Raw genomic sequence first — 18,152 nt, forward strand, 5'->3', positions numbered from 1 at the left:
GCTGTTAGCTGCGCCGCCACCCCGGTCATGCCGGTTTTCCCGGGAACCCAGCTTACCTCCCCCGGAACGCTTCAATGGAGAGTCGGACACCTGTTTGGCGTTTCTCGCTCAGTGTTTCCTCATCATCGAGCTGCAGCCCTCCTTCTTCCCATCGGACTGCTCTAAGATAGCGTACCTCATCACGCTGATGTCCAGGAGGGTTCTCACCTGGGCTACGGCAGTATGGGAACAACAGTCGACCGTATGTTTCAATCTGGAGGAGTTTGTGGCAGAGGTAAAGAACGTTTTTGAGAATCTATTTTCCGGGAGAGAGGCTGCCCGGAAGTTACTCCAGCTTCAGCAAGACTCAAGCAGTGTGGCAGACTATGCAGTTGATTTCCACACGTTGGCAGTTGAGAGAGCCTGGAACACGGAAGCACTGTTCGACATGTTCCTGCATGGAGAATCGGAGGAAGTAAAGGATGAGCTTGCAGCTCGGGAACTACCGATGGATCTCGACTCACTCATCACCTTGACAATTCGGATCGATGGGCGACTACGGGAACGAAGGAAGGAGAGGAGATACCTCGCCTCTGAGGTATCCTGAATGTCCCTGACAGCTCCGTTGTCGAGAGAACCTGAGGCTACCCAAGTTCCTCCGAGAGCCTTCGAAGATGCCGATTCACCTCTTCCCGAGCCTATGCAACTAGGCCAGAGCTAGGCTGTCTCCAGCTGAATGGCTATACAGGCTTCACACTAAGAGTTGCCTGTATTGCGTGACTACTGGTCCTTTCATCTCCACCTGCCCACTAAATGACCAGGCTCACCGGTAGGAGCGAGTACTCTGGTGGGCCATACGGAGAACTTTTCTTCTCCCCTTACTCACGCCCCTTTTCATGCCATTTTGCTGTGGGGGAACCAGTCAATCTCTCCGGGTACTCATCGACTCTGGGGCCGATGAGAGCTTTATGGACGCTGCACTGGCTTCCGAGCTGGACATCCCCACTCAGCTCCTCTCCATTCCCATGAATGTTAGACTGCTGAACGGGCGCTCTAACGGCCGGGTCACCCACAATACCACTCCATCAACCTACGTGTGTCAGGGAACCACAGCAAGATGATTAAATTCCTGCTCATTAAGTCTCCTCAGGTTCCCGTGGTTCCAGCGACACAATCCTCTCATTGACTGGTCTGCTGGTGCCATCATGGGCTGGAACCCATTCTGCCACGCCCATTGCCTGAAGTCAGTGTAGCCTGCCCCGCGATGCACCGGACCTCTCCGCCATTCCCACGGAGTACCAGGACCTCCAGGAGGAGTTCAGTAAGGCCTGGGCCACTTCACTTCTGCCACAACGACCATATGACTGCGGGATTGACCTTCGCCCTGGCACCACTCCGCCCCGGGGTTGACTGAATTCTCTGTCGAGTCCGGAGACCAAGGCTATGGAGACCTTCATTGAGGACTCCCTAGCTACAGAGTTCATTTGTCCTTCTGCCTCCCCCGCCGGCGCAGGGTTTTTTTTTGTGGTGAAGAAGGACAAAACCCTGCACCCGTGCATCGACTACCGGGGTCTCAACGACATCATGGTGAAGAACGCTGCCCGCTACCACTCATCTCATCGGCCAGCGGTCACTATGAGTATATGGTCATGCCATTTGGCCTTAACAACGCCCCTGCTGTGTTCCCGGCTCTGGTTAATGATGTTCTCTTCATGAGTTCATCTTCATCTACCTCGATGACATCCTCGTCTTCTCCCGCTCTGCCAAAGAACACGTGCTCCACGTCCGACAGGTTCTCCAGATTTTTGTAAAAGCAGAGAAGTGTGAATTCCATTGCTCCACCATCCCCTTTCTGGGTTACATCATAGCTGCAGGGAGTGAACAGATGGATCCCGGGAAGGTGAGAGCAATGGTAGATTGGCCCCAGCCTACGTCCAGGGTGCAGCTGCAACGTTTCCTGGGATTCGCTAACTTTTATCCCCACTTTATCCGGGGTACAGCACCCTGACTACCCCCTGTCTGCGCTCACCTCCCCCAAGGTTCCGTTCACGTGGTCCCCAGCTACTGACCGGGCATTCCGGGATCTCAAACACTGCTTCACCACAGCTGCCATCTTGGTTCATCATGACCCGTCCCGCCAGTTCGTGGTGGAGGCCAATGCTTCGGATGTCAGAGTGGGGGCTGTCCTGTCCCAGCGTTATGCATTGGCCCTCAAGTTACATCCCTGCGCCTTCTTCTCCCATTGCCTCAACACCACGGAGAGGAACTACGATGTGGGGAATTGCGAGCTTCTCGCGGTGAAGATGGCGTTGGAGGAGTGGAGGCACTGGCTGGAGCAGGTGAAACATCCGTTCATTGTGTGGACTGAACACAAGAACCTGGAATTTCTCCGCACCGCCAAGCGCCTCAATTCCAGGCAAGCTAAGTGGACCCTGCTGTTCACCCGGTTCAACTTCTCCCTCTCATACCGGCCGGGATCCAAGAATGTCAAGCCGGATGCGCTGTCACGCCGTTATAGCCCCACGGCTACAATCTCGGAAGCCGAGACCATCCTTCCCACCTAGTGCCTGGCGATTGCACTCAGCTGGAGAATAGGGAAGCAGGTTTGTGAGGTGCAGCGTTCCCGGCCGAATCCCGGGGGAGGGGGGGAGGGGGGGGAGGGGGGAGCAGATCCTGACTCGGTCTGCTCCGCGGTCCTGGAGTGGACTCACTCCTCCAGGCTTGCCTGCACCCGGGCTCCCGTCGGACACTATCCTTTGTGTGACAATGCTTTTGGTGGCCTTTCATGGTTCCTGATGTCTCTGCATTTGTCGCCGGATGCACGATCTGTGCACAGAACAAGACTCCTCGACAAGCTGCGGCTGGTCTCCTTCAACATCTGCCTGTCCCTCACCGTCCCTGGTCTCACATATCCCTGGACTTTGTCACGGGTCTCCCCCGTCTGATGGAAACACCGCCATCCTGACCGTAGTGGATCGGTTTTCCAAAGCCGCCCACTTCATTCCTTTCCCCAAGCTACCCTCTGCCAAAGAGATGGCCCAGCTCATGGTGCAGCACGTCTTCCGTATCCATGGACTGCCGACCGGGGTCCTCAGTTCTCGTCCCAGTTCTGGAAGGCATTCTGCACACTCATTGGGTCGTCGGCCAGCCTGTCCTCCGGGTTCCAGTCCAATGGCCAGTCGGAGCGAGCCAACCAAGACCAAGAGGTTGACATACCTTCGGCCCAGATGTTTTTCCACCTCTGTCGTCGTACCTGGAAGAGAGCCCGGTCAGCCTATCTCAAGACCACCGCCAGGTATCAACGGATCGCCACCAGACCCCGGCTCCCCGGCATCGTCTTGGGCAGAAGGTATGGCTGTCCACCCAGAATCTGCCCTTCCAGGTGGAATCCTGCAAACTCTCCCCCCGGTTTATCGGCCCTTTTCCCATCTCCAAGATCATTAGCCCCTCTGCTGTTCGTCTTCTGTTGCCCCGTACCATCCGTATACATCCCACTTTTCATTTGTCCAGAATTAAACCATGTCTCACAGCCCTTTGTCTCCTGTTTCAAGACCCTGAGCCTGCCTGCCGTTCAGTACCTTGCCACACCACACTGGATTATTGGCCCCTGACTGCTCTGACCCTGCGATTGCCTGCCGTTCTGGACCTTTTGAACCCTATCTGGATTACTGACCTCTGCCTGCCCCTGACCTGTCATTTTTCATGCCCCTGTATTATTTTTTTTGCCATCTATAAATAGGTGCCCTTCTTTGTGAGGCATTGAAAAACCTCCCTGGTCTTTGTGGTTGAATCTGTTTGAAATTCACTGCTCGACTGAGAGACCTTACAGTTAATTGTATGTGTGGGGTACAGAGATCAGGTAGTCATTCAATGATCATGCTAAACACTATTATTGCACACAGAGTTAGTTCATGCAACTGATTATGTGATTTGTTAAGCAAATTTGTAATTTTTAACATATTTATGCTTGCCCTAACAAAGGTGTTGAATTCTTATTGACTCAAAACATTTCAGATTTTTATTTTTAACTAATTTGTAAACATTTCTAAAAACATAATTCCACTTTGACATTAGGGGGTATTGTGTGAAGGCCAATGAAACATTTAAATTGAATCAATTTTAAATTCAGGCTGTAAAACAACAAAATGTGATCTGTGGACCATACTTCTTTAATGGCTAGCTCAGAATATGAGCTTTACAAAGGTTGTTTATATATTATAGAGATTAATCATTTTGGGAGCCCATACAATTTATATATGGTTCATTATAAGGCTCAATAGTTGGGTTTCCCAAGGCACTCCATAGGCCAGCATTGCTGACCTAAGTTGTAAATATTCTTTTAAGGATTTGCCTGGTATGTCTTTCAAATCTTAGAATGTTCATAAAACATTATTGTCCATGATATCAGCAAGGGTACGGATGGCACATTTGGACCATTAGGTAAGACGCAAAAGACCGCCCTCCAGATTGCGAGCCGTTATTGTGAAATATTGGAGTATGGGCATGTCATTTTGATTCCCAGTTACATTGTTTTATCTAAGGAAGGAAATATATCTATTCCCAAATATTTAAAATGGGAAACAATTGGGATTCTATAAGTAGAGTTGGAGTCCTCCATCGGGGTCTTGAGAGGCAGTAGGGCAGATTTGGTTAGATTAATTTTATAAATTGAGATGGAGCTGAATTTGTCTATGATCTTCAAAGCTTTTGGGAGGGACTGAGATACATTGTCTACATGAAGTAAGATATCATTGTCATATATTGAGATGACGTGATCCGTAGAATTGAGAGATATTGGTGTAATGTATTTTGTTTGTCGAATTACCTGGGCCAGGGGCTCTATAGACAATAAAAATAGCAGAGCTGAGATGGGATCACCTTGCCTGCTACTTCTAGTTATTCTGAACGGAACAGAGCAGGCATTGCCTGCTATTACTATGGGTGAGGGATTGGTATATAGTATTTTAATCATATTAATGAAATTGGAGCCAAGTCCCATATGTTCCAAAACCGACCAAAGATATGACCATTCTAGTCTATCAAAAGCTTTTTCTGTGTCGAGAGATAGAACTGCCCAAGGAGCTTTGGTTTCGGATGAAGGATGTAAGATATGTAATAGACGACGGAGGTTATCTGAGGATAATAGTTTTTTAACCTCTCTAGGCTAGGCGGGACGAATTCGTCCCACCTACGTAACAGCCACGGCTATCCTGTAGCGCGATTTTCAAAACCTTAAAAATCCTATTACTTCAATTTCTCAAACATATGACTATTTTACAGCCATTTAAAGATAAGACTCTCGTTAATCTAACCACACTGTCCGATTTCAAAAAGGCTTTACAACGAAAGCAAAACATTAGATTATGTCAGCAGAGTACCAAGCCAGAAATAATCAGACACCCATTTTTCAAGCCAGCATATAATGTCACCAAAACCCAGAAGACAGCTAAATGCAGCACTCACCTTTGATGATCTTCATCAGATGACAACCCTAGGACATTATGTTATACAATACATGCATGTTTTGTTCAATCAAGTTCATATTTATATCAAAAACCAGCTTTTTACATTAGCATGTGACGTTCAGAACTAGCATACTAGCAAACTTCCGGGGAATTCGCTAACATTTTACTAAATTACTCACGATAAACGTTCACAAAAAGCATAACAATTATTTTAAGAATTATAGATACAGACCTCCTCTATGCACTCGATATGTCCGATTTTAAAATAGCTTTTTGGTGAAAGCACATTTTGCAATATTCTAAGTACATAGCCCAGGCATCACGGGCTCGCTATTTAGACACCCGGCAAGTTTAGCACTCACCATAATCATATTTACTATTATAAAAATTTCATTACCTTTTGTTGTCTTCGTCAGAATACACACCCAGGACAGCTACTTCAATAACAAATGTTGGTTTGGTCCAAAATAATCCATCGTTATATCCGAATAGCGGCGTTTTGTTCGTATGCGTTCCAGACACTATCCGAAATAGTAAAGAAGTGTCACGCGCTTGGCGCAATTCGTGACAATAAAATTCTAAGTATTCCATTACCGTACATCGAAGCATGTCAACCGCTGTTTAAAATCAATTTTTACGACATTTTTCTCGTAGAAAAGCGATAATATTCCGACAGGGAATCTCCTTTTCGGCAAACAGAGGAAAAAATCCCAAAGGCGGGGCGGTCGGGGTCACGCGCATAAGCTAGTGTCTCTTGATGGGCCACTTGAGAAAGGCGATAATGTGTTTCAGCCTGGGGCTGGAATGACGACATTCTGTTTTTTCCCGGGCTCTGAGCGCCTATGGACGACGTGGGAAGTGTCACGTTAGAGCAGAGATCCTTAGTAAATGATAGAGATGGAAAAGAAGTTCAACAAATGGTCAGACAGGCCACTTCCTGTAAAGGAATCTCTCAGGTTTTGACCTGCCATTTGAGTTCTGTTATACTCACAGACACCATTCAAACAGTTTTAGAAAATTTTGGGTGTTTTCTATCCATATGTAATAAGTATATGCATATTCTAGTTACTGAGTAGGAGTGGTAACCAGATTAAACCGGGTATGTTTTTTATCCAGCCGTGTCAATGCTGCCCCCTAGCCCTAACAGGTTAACAAACCCACTTTGGTCCAGATGTAAGGATTTGGGTAAGTAAGTTTGCGACGGGGTGACCACATTTTTGAAAATAGTTTAATATCAGTGTTTATCAATGTTAGAGGGCGATAGTAAGAGCACTGGGTGGCATCCTTACTTTCTTTTAATAAAGGCGAATTAGTGCTGTATTTACATCCTTTCCAAAATAACCTTTGTGAATGCTGTGTTAATCATTTCAAGTAACCATGGATCTAATTGGTTCCAAATATTCATGTTATCCAATGCCCTTTTGTGTTAATGGAGAGAAATTTGGGGTTCCAGCAAGCCGGTTCTCTCAGCTCAGAGAAAAGAGCAAAAAAATGGCACAGGCAGAGAGGGCTGCCTCGCTTCTAGTCCTTAGGAAACTTTGCAGTATTATTTCTTACATTGTCAGCCCTGAAAATTTTAAGTGCTATTACATACAGCCGGGAAGAACTATTGGATATCAGAGCGACGTCAAAGTACCAGCACTACAACCAGGAATATGACTTTCCCGAAGCGGAACCTTTGTCCGAACCACCCAGGGCATTTCAACTGATTCCAGAGGCTGACCCAAAACAACGTCGCCGGAGAAGAGGCAGACGGAGTGGTCTTCTGGTCAGACTCTGGAGGCGCACACCACCCACGGCTTCCGAGTATATTACTCGCTAATGTCCAGTCTCTAGATAACAAGGTAGATGAAATTAGGGCAATGGTTGCTTTCCAGAGAGACATCAGGGATTGTAACATACTCTATTTCACGGAAACATGGCTCTCTCAGGATATGCTGTTGGAGTCAGTACACAGACAATGCAATCGCCACCACACTGCACACTGCCTTATCCAATCTGGACAAGAGGAATACCTATGTAAGAATGCTGTTGACTATAGCTCAGCATGGCCGCTCCAATACCTTGACTTTGTTGTCCTTAAACCATTTTGCCACAACTTTGGAAGTATGCTTGGGGTCATTGTCCATTTGGAAGACCCATTTGCGACCAAGCTTTAACTTCCAGATTGGTGTTTTGAGATGTTGCTTCAATATATCCACATACTTTTCCTCCCTCATGATGCCATCGATTGTGTGACGTGCACCAGTCCCTCCTGCAGCAAAGCACCCCCACAACATGATGCTGCCACCCCCGTCCTTCACGGTTGCGATGGTGTTCTTCGGCTTGCAAGCCTCCCCCATTTTCCTCCAACATAACAATGGTCATTATGGCCAAACAGTTCTATTTTTGTTTCATCAGACCAGAGGACATTTCTCCAAAAAGTACGATTTTTGTCCCCATGTGCAGTTGCAAACCGTAGTCTGTCTTTTTTATGGTGGTTTGGAGCAGTGGCTTCTTCCTTGCTGAGCGGCCTTTCAGGTTATGTCGATATAGGACTCGTTTTACTGTGGATATAGATACTTTTGTACCTGTTTCCTCCAGCATCTTCACAAGGTCCTTTGCTGTTGTTCTGGGATTGATTTGCACTTTTCACACCAAAGTACGTTCATCTCTAGGAGACAGAACGCTTCTCTTTGCTGAGCGGTATGACGGCTGCTTGGTCCCATGGTGTTTATACTTGCGTACTATTGTTTGTACAGATGAACGTGGCACCTTCAGGCGTTTGGAAATTGCTCCCAAGGACGAACCATCTTTGGCTGATTTCTTTGATTTTCCCATGATGTCAAGCAAAGAGGCACTGAGTTTGAAGGTAGGCCTTGAAATACATCCACAGGTACACCTCCAATTTACTCAAATGATGTCAATTGTCCTACCAGAAGCTTCTAAAGCAATGACATAATTTTCTGGAATTTTTCAAGCTGTTTAAAGGCACAGTCAACTTAGCGTATGTAAACTTCTAACCCACTGGATTTGTGATACAGTGAATTATTGTCACGGTTGTCTAAATGATCGGACCAAAGTGCAGCATGGTTGTAGTTCCACATATTTATTATTTCCGTGAAACGTTGCAATACACAAATAACTTGAATAACAAAACAACAAACTGTGACGCAGAGAGAAATAAACACTACTCAAAAGATAACAACCCACAAACACAAGTGGAAAAAAAAACTACTTAAATATGATCTCCAACTAGAGACAATGAGGACCGGCTGCCTCTAATTTGAGATCATCCCAAAAAACCCAACATAGAAATAGAAACCTAGAATAACCACATAGAAATAGATAACATAGAAAACCACCCAAAAACACCCCCTGTCACGCCCTGATCTACTCTACTATAGAAAATGACATCTTACAAGGGTCAGGATGTGACAATTATAAGTGAAATAATCTGTCTGTAAACAATTGTTGGAAAAATTACTTGTGTCATGCACAAAGTAGATGTTCCAACCGACGTTTCCAAAACTATAGTTTGTTAACAAGAAATTTGTGGAGTGGTTGAAAAATTTGTTTTACTGACTCCAACCTAAGTGTATGTAAACTTCAGACTTCAACTGTATATATTCCTATTCCATTCCTTTACTTAGATTTGTGTGTATTAGGTAATTGTTGTGGAATTGTTCAATTTCATGTTAGATATTGCTGCACTTTTGGAACTACAAGCACAAGCATAACATCTTCTAACCATGTGCATGTGACCAATACATGGGTTCTGATAGTAATTCACCTCATTCAGATTCAATAGTTGCAATATCCACTAATTTATCGTTACTGTGAAGCTTGTTAGTCAGTAGATGACTGGGTCGATTACCATGGAAGTAATTGTCTAACTTGATGGATGGCAAATTTTGCTCACTATCTTATCAAAAGATTTAGTTATGTCTTGACTTTCAAGAGTGTTGTCCCTACCTGGTCTGAAAAAAGTGTTTGTTAAGAACACTCTAACATTGTTAATAACTTTTACAATTCTGATATCTTCTCTGATTTTCATTTATTCAGCCCAGATGCAAATGAAGTTGCATTGTTTTCAATAAAACCTTTAATGGTGTCCTATAAAATCAGAGGATCATTGACTGAATTTTTATTCATAATTATGAATTATTTATATTATATTCAGTTTCAAATTGTTCACAGAATGTTGAATTTTGTAATAAGGAAACATTAAGGCTGTCATAAGTGTCGTAAGGGACAGACCAAGGCGCAGCGGGTATAGTGCTCATCTTACTTCTTTTTTTAGAGAGAACACTCAAACTAAATAAACAAACGACGACACAGTCCCGTAAGGCATACAGGCTATACAGAAAACAACCACCCACAAACCTAAAGGAAAAAAGGGCTGCCTAAATATGGCTTCCAATCAGAGACAACGAAAGACACCTGCCTCTGATTGGAAACCATACTCGGCCACACATAGAAAACGAACCTAGAAAATGAAAACTAGAACAAATCCCCTCTAAATAAACCAACCCCAAAACACACAAAACAACACCCCCTGCCACGTCCTGATCATACTACAATGAAAAAATTACCCCTTTACTGGTCAGGACGTGACGAAGGCGCTGTGGCTCTTTAATGAGATTCTGAAATGTGTATCTAGCAGTAATAAGCATGATGATTAGATCGGCTCATATTATGTCAAACTTATATTTTCTTGATTAAAGAAAATAGAGGAGTAGGTAATAGCACGAAATCGATTCGGACAATATTTTGTGCCTGTTTGAATCATTGAGGTTGTAATCAGAGAGTATATATTGGACAGCCTTGGTTGCCTGTGGATTGTAGTTGGTCTTATTAGATTTGTCCTGCATGTTCAGATTGGCATTCATGTCTGTCCCAATAACCAGTTGGAATTCAGTTAATTCTAACAATATGGTGAATTTGTATGGGGATTTTCTTATGTATCATTATGATTGCACCCTTAGTTTTGTTTGGGGCCAGTTTGTACAAATGGCTCTCTATTCTATGTGCGTCCTTTTGGAGCAGGTGTGTTTCTTGGAGCATTGTTATATCAATATGGTTTCTTGCTAGAATATCAAGACAGCTGGAACGTTTGATAGGAATATTAAGGCCTTTCAAATTCCTTAGAGAATAGCTAGTGTTGCCATTGTTTTTCTAAAATGTCATTATTACCTTTAATGTTGATAAGCCCATGGATATAAAAATAAAAAGCAGGACCCACAGGGAAACCCACCAATTGGTCACTCACCACTGTCATAATTCTTCTGGGTGAGGATCCAAGGCCTCAGATCAGCATGGCAAATGACAGATAGCCAGACCCCCCTCTCTCCCACAGGAGAGATGACACCGTCACACCCTGTCGTAAATTAAGTGAAATAGAAATCTCCCTTTGCTCCTCAGTATTGGGAAAGGAATGTCTTTGTTACAGAGACATTTTGCCGCCCAAAACTATAACACCCAAAGTGTGAACTTTGGAATAATATTTATAAGATAGGAATGTTAAGAATGGTCTGTGGGGATCTAAAGAATAATCCTGTCATATTGTTTATTATTTTGTGATGTTATTAAAAACTGTATGAACCAAATACTGTAACTTAGGAAGGAAACACATTCTTGCTTCCAAGTTTCCATCCAATATGAGGTTAATAGGATATGAAGAACGAAGAAACTATGTTTGTTAAGATAGGAATGTGATTTTGGTTTTCTAAGCCACGCCCCTAATGAGGTCAGAAGAGCATGTCAGTGGGATGGAACCACCTTTCCAACCAGAGTGCTTAAAAGGACTCTCTAAAAATTAACATATTCAGACCAGCAGACGGACAGCGTGAGCTAAACATTACGAATGGTTGAAACTCTAAGACTCAACACGAGGTGAGAAGATAAACACTAGACCAGAACATTTGACAGTCTGCAGCTGTGCATGTAAAGGGATCTAGAACTTGACTATCTACATGAGAAAGGAAGGAGAAGATCCTATCTCAGACAATAATTGGTGTATCTGAAGAAACATCCACTACAACCTGGAACAACTAAGAAGGACATTGTGACCTCTGGTAGACAACCAGAGCCTTACACCCATCGAGCCAATTCCCATAGAAGGATCAATTGGTTTCAGAGAGATGAAGGACAAAGACATCTACATGTAAATACATTACATTCCTTACCCCAAACGGGCGGTGATTCATGAGCAAAGTGTTATTATTACTTTGAGGGTAGTTTCCAAATGTACGATAAGTTTGACTCTTTGTCTCTCCCTCTCTTTATCTACCCCTCCCTCTCCATATGTGTTACAAGCTGTCATATCTTGTCATTCCACTAGGGACTTTTGTCTCACGTAAGTGTGTATGTGTATTCTGTGTTATTATTTAGTTAGTTAGTAAATAAATGATTAAATCAATTGGTGTAGTACTGAATAATCAGAAAGGCTGGGGTTCTTGCGGATTCAAGAGGTCTGCGACATTCAGAATGAGACTGATATGAGGTAATGATGAATAAGTGACTGTTATTGATGTAACTCGTTAGGTGTTGGAGGGCCAGTAGGAGGCACTCTTTCCTCTGGTCTAAAAAATATCCCAATGCCCCAGGGCAGTGAATGGGGACACTGCCCTGTGTAGGGTGCCGTCTTTCGGATGGGACGTTAAACGGGTGTCCTGACTCTCTGAGGTCATTAAAGATCCCATTGCACTTATCGTAAGAGTAGGGGTGTTAACCCCGGTGTCCTGGCTAAATTCCCAATCTGGTCCTCATACCATCACGGCCACCTAATCATCCCCAGCTTACAATTGGCTCATTCATCCCCCTCCTCTCCCCTGAAACTATTCCCCAGGTCGTTGCTGTAAATGGGAATGTGTTCTCAGTCAACTTACCTGGTAAAATAACGGTAAAATAAAGAAATAAAGAAATAAAGAAACAACTTCTCCCGTGGTGGCCCCAAATTCCTAATGAGTTAATTGTTACATGATTCATTTAATTGGGTGACAATTAAACGTAGTTAGTTGATTTGATAAATAGCAGTCATCACGTTAATGAAAGTCACATCACGTCACCACCCACAAGACCCTCTCTATAAATCATCCCCCAAGCAGATTTAAGTCCGTATATTGTCCATTGTTCATTCATTGGCATGGTGTCATCACTATGTAAATGTCCTGGACCATAAGCAATATAATTATAGCAAGTTCAATGCTCAGCAATAATATTTATATTATTCCTTTTACCCAAATTTGTGGGGTATCCTCTTCATTGTCTTATGCTGAGGGCAGCATCATAGCCATAGGCTAAGCTGCATGATTGTACATGGATATAGCGTACCTGAATAATAAGCCAGTCATGGGGTTCCATCTGTTGGTTTGTCCCCTTGTGTGTTGGGTTTGATGTGCTTCTCGAAGAAGTCTTGCACTTCCTTGGCAGTGGAAACGTGTGTTGTGTTCTGGAAGGTCAAGATTAGTTTTGCCTGGTGGATGAAGCCGCATCTCAGGTTTAGCTTGCGTAGCTGGGAGCTTACCTCGTTGTAGGTTTCCCTCTGTTTTAGCAGTTCGGCACTCAGCCCTGGATAGATGCTGACCCTCATCCCTGCATAGGTCAGACCCCTGGATTCTGCTGCAAGGCAAGCAATTCGCCGCTTAACTTTAAAGCTTTGGTCCATACAATCATACACCGAGATCCTTTCCGTAGAGGACCCGTGCGGTGCGCAATGTTAATCAGCGGCATGGGACCCAGCTTCTCCTGCACAAACAGTTCATAGAAAATAATATGCCCTTTCTGAAAAATAATTCTAGCCTGTGTTTGTCATGGAGACAGAATACTTTTATGATAGTGCTAATGTAAATGCTGATAGAATGAGAATTGGTTGATTTTGAGTGTCAGTAGTTAAACTGTTTATTGTACTCTCCCTCAGTGGCATGGGGGTCCTGGTACGACCATGTGAAGGGTTACTGGGAGGAACGAGAGAAGAGGAATATACTCTACCTTTTCTATGAAGACATGAAAGAGGTAGGGGAGAGCTGCACTAAATGTCCACACACACAGATGCATGTGCACACATAGAGACGCACACAACACAAAAACTTGCACATTTACAGTTTATGACCAGCACTGTAATTTATAAATGTATAGCTTTTCTCTCTCGTAAAGGTGGTGGATTTATGTGGGAAGCCAGGGCAGAATTCTCTTATCTGTAAACACATCTCTGCCACAACTCCATTTCTATGATATCCACCCCAAAAGCAGACCTGACTGGCACATGCGTTTCCCCATGCTTAAATTCAAGGTCAGAATGTGCCTGAGAGGAAAGTGACTGAAAAAGGAATTAAGTTAAATTTAAGTGCATGTACACTACCGTTCAAAAGTTTGGGGTCACTTAGAAATGTCCTTGTTTTTGAAAGAAAAGCACATCTTTTTGTCCATTAAAATAACATAAAATTAATCAGAAATACAGTGTAGACATTGTTAATGTTGTAAATGACTATTGTAGCTGGAAACGGCAGATTTTTTATGGAATATCTTAATAGGCGTACAGAGGCCTATTATCAGCAACCATCACTCCTGTGTTCCAATGGCACGTTGTGTTAGCTAATCCAAGTTTATAATTTTAAAAGGCTAATTGATCATTAGAAAACCCTTTTGCAATGATGTTAGCACAGCTGAAAACTGTTGGTCTGATTAAAGAAGCAATAAAACTGGCCTTCTTTAGACTAGTTGAGCATCTGCAGCATCAGTATTTGTGGGTTCGATTACAGGCTCAAAATGTCCAGAAACAAAGACCTTTCTTCTGAAACTCGTCAGTCTATTCTTGTTCTGAGAAATGAAGGCAATTCCATGCAAGAAATTGCCAAGAAACTGAAAATCTCGTACAACGACGTGTACTACTCCCTTCACAGAGTAGTTCTATTCTGGCTCTAACCAGAATAGAAAGAAGAGTGGGAGGCCCCGGTGCACAACTGCGCAAGAGGACAAGTACATTAGAGTGTCTAGTTTGAGAAAGATGCCTCACAAGTCCTCAGCTGGCAGCTTCATTAAATAGTACCCACAAAACACCAGTCTCAACGTCAACAGTAAAGAGGCGACTTCGGGATGCTGGCCTTCTAGGCAGAGTTGCATAGAAAAAGCTATATCTCAGACTGACCAATAAAAATAAAAGATTAAGATGGGCAAAGGAACACCGACACTGGACAGAGGAACTCTGCCTAGAAGGCCAGCATCCCGGAGTCGCCTCTTCACTGTTGACGTTGAGACTGGTGTTTTGCGGGTACTATCCCCCCTACGTATTCCAGCTAAATACTCATTATTTGTTTTCCTCACAGAATCCTCAACGAGAAGTGGAGCGCATCATGCGCTACCTTGATCTGTCGCTCGCTGATGATGTCATCAGCCGCATTGTGGAGCTGACTTCCTTTAAGACCATGAAGGAGAACCCGATGACCAACTACTCCTTTTTCCCCAAACCAGTTTTTGACCAGTCCATCTCCCCCTTCATGAGAAAAGGTCTGCCTCCCTATATCTACTATTAATACATATGTGTCTTATCTGAGTCCGTGGCAGATTGCACACTGCTGTGGCTCTCCCTAGCTGTCTTTATATATATATATCATCAACCTGAACTCAGGGGTAGACGTAACATAGTAAATGAAAATCTGGGACACTCAAATGATTATTATATGTTATGTTTGGTATGGTATGAATTAATTTGTGGTTGTCCGTCATCCATTTTGTATGATATGTTACGAATTGCAATTTCTACAATATTTTTTTACAAATTTGCAATATGTATGCTATGTTACAAATTTCAATTTGTTGTGGCTAACGTTATCTAGGTGGCTAGGTGGCTAACATTAGCTAGGTGGCTAACGTTAGGTGGGTTAGGGGTTAAGGTTAGGGTAAAGGTTAGGGTTAAGTTTAGGGTTAAGTTAAGTTAAATGGTAGGTTAACGGAAGGGTTAGTTAACATGCCAAGTAGTTGCAAAGTAGCTAAAAAGTAATAACTGGTTCCAAAGTTGCTAATTAGCTGAACTGCTAGAGTTGTCTGTGATGAGATTGGAACACTCAACCTTTGTGTTGCTAGGCGTTCGCTTTGTACGTGCCTGTAACTCAGGCTTAGGCGATCTTACACGTTTTGTTCTATGAGATCATAGTCAGTTAGCATGACCTTTATGAATTATTATGAAGCCTTTATGTGCTTTGTTTTTTCTTTAATTACATACATTTTTCAAAATTCCCAAAAAGTGACATTAGCTGATGAATATTATCTCGTAGAACAAAACACAGACCTTATTTTCAGCGTTTATCCAAAACGCCATTCATTTTCTCCATAGGCTTTGTCCAACTTACCATGGCGGAGTTAGTGGCTACAAAAAGACGCCATTACTATTTCTCTCTATAGTTACTGTCTTGAAATCTCGGGATTTCTGTTGGAAAACAACCCAGAGAAGATGATGTGCATCAGTTACAATTTTACATTAGGCTTCAATCAGGTTTGTATATATTTTACAGTGGGGGAAAAAAGTATTTGATCCCCTGCCGATTTTGTACGTTTGCCCACTGATAAAGAAAGGATCAGCCTATAATTTTAATGGTAGGTTTATTTGAACAGTGAGAGACAGAATAACAACAAAAATATCCAGAAAAACGCATGTCAAAAATTTTATAAATTGATTTGCATTTTAATGAGGGAAATATGTAGTTGACCCTCTCTCAATCAGAAAGATTTCTGGCTCCCAGGTGTCTTTTATACAGGTAACGAGCTGAGATTAGGAGCACACTCTTAAAGGGAGTGCTCCTAACCGCAGCTTGTTACCTGTAAAAAAAGACACCTGTCCACAGAAGCAATCAATCAATCAGATTCCAAACTCTCCACCATGGCCAAGACCAAAGAGCTCTCCAAGGATGTCAGGGACAAGATTGTAGACCTACACAAGGCTGGAATGGGCTACAAGACCATCGCCAAGCAGCTTGGTGAGAAGGTGACAACATTTGGTGCGATTATTCGCAAATGGAAGAAACACAAAAAAACTGTCCATCTCCCTCGGCCTGGGGCTCCATGCAAGATCTCACCTCGTGGGGTTGCAATGATCATGAGAACAGTGAGGAATCAGCCCAGAACTACACGGGGGGATCTTGTCAATGATCTCAAGGCAGCTGGGAATATAGTCCCCAAGAAAACAATTGGTAACACACTACGCCGTGAAGGACTGAAATCCTGCAGTGCCTGCAAGGTCCCCCTGCTCAAGAATACATATACATGCCCGTCTGAAGTTTGCCAATGAACATCTGAATAATTCAGAGGACAACTGGTGAAGGTGTTGTGGTCAGATGAGACCAAAATGGAGCTCTTTGGCATCAACTCAACTTGCCGTGTTTGGAGGAGGAATGCTGCCTATGACCCCAAGAACACCATCTCCACCGTCAAATATGGAGGTGGAAACATTATGCTTTGGGGGTGTTTTTCTGCTAAGGGGACAGGACAACTTCACCGCATCAAAGGGACGATGGACGGGGCCATGTACCGTCTAATCTTGGGTGAGAACATCCTTCCCTCAGCCAGGGCATTGGAAATGGGTCGTGGATGGGTATTCCAGCATGACAATGACCCAAAACACGCGGCCAAGGCAACAAAGGAGTGGATCAAGAAGAAGCACATTAAGGTCCTGGAGTGGCCTAGCCAGTCTCCAGACCGTAGTCCCATAGAAAATCTGTGGAGGGAGCTGAAGGTTCGAGTTGCCAAACATCAGCCTCGCAACTTTAATGACTTGGAGAAGATCTGCAAAGAGGAGTGGGACAAAATCCCTCCTGAGATGTGTGCAAACCTGGTGGCCAACTACAAGAAACGTCTGACCTCTGTGATTGCCAACAAGGGTTTTGCCACCAAGTACTAAGTCATGTTTTGCAGAGGGGTCAAATACTTATTTCCCCCATTAAAATGCTAATCATTTTATAACATTTTTGACATGCATTTTTCTGGATTTTTTTGTTGTTATTCTGTCTCTCACTGTTCAAATAAACCTACCATTAAAATTGTAGACTGATCATTTCTTTGTAAGTGGGCAAACATAGAAAATCAGCAGGGGATCAAATACTTTTCCCCCCCACTGTATGTATTAACTGCCTTGGACAGGTGTTTATTGGAGTAAATGCACTCTATCAATACATTGGCTATTTCAGTATCATGGGGCGAAAATGGTTTTGTTACAGTCTAATGCTATGTAAATGCTTGAGTTGAATAGTACTAAATGTACTATTCACTGGTATTTGTCCTTCAACTGTCCAATACACTGCACAAAATAGTGATTTGTTATTGGCTCCTCATCTTTGGTGCACCAAAGGCCCAACCAGGCTGAATTCCAGTCTGTTTAGGCTCTAAAGATCTTATCACTTATCTTAGACACATAGGCTGTGAGAACTGGTTAGAACCTGCTTTTGTTTGTATAATGCTTTATCTCTCATGTAAACTTGAGAGGGGTAAGCCCCTTGGAGGGGTAAGCAATTCTTTGTGTAGGTGAAGTATATAAATTACTGTCATTTGTACATTTTTAAGTTACTCTCCGGTTTCATCTTGAGGGTAAGCTTCCTTGCAATTGCTTGAATAAACTCTTATTGCTGATAAATGAGTTCTGCCTGATTCCTGGAACAAGTTTTTCTCAACAAGTATATTGACTATTTCAGTATATTTCGGTACATTAACTATTTCAGGATATTGGGTATTTCAGTATCT

At 43.4% G+C, this 18,152-nt stretch overlaps 1 protein-coding gene across 1 annotated transcript in view; it reads left to right on the forward strand.

The window, feature by feature from the left end:
* Nucleotides 1-18,152, forward strand: part of sult1st6 (sulfotransferase family 1, cytosolic sulfotransferase 6) — a 63,120-nt gene that overhangs the window by 44,531 nt on the left and 437 nt on the right. The window contains exons 5-6 of the mRNA XM_014158566.2: nucleotides 13,345-13,439; nucleotides 14,750-14,930. Of these exons, the coding sequence (XP_014014041.1) occupies nucleotides 13,345-13,439; nucleotides 14,750-14,930 (276 nt within the window). The remainder of the gene's footprint in view (nucleotides 1-13,344; nucleotides 13,440-14,749; nucleotides 14,931-18,152) is intronic.

The sequence above is a fragment of the Salmo salar genome, chromosome ssa19 (genome assembly GCF_905237065.1).
Source record: "Salmo salar chromosome ssa19, Ssal_v3.1, whole genome shotgun sequence".
NCBI lineage: Eukaryota > Metazoa > Chordata > Actinopteri > Salmoniformes > Salmonidae > Salmo > Salmo salar.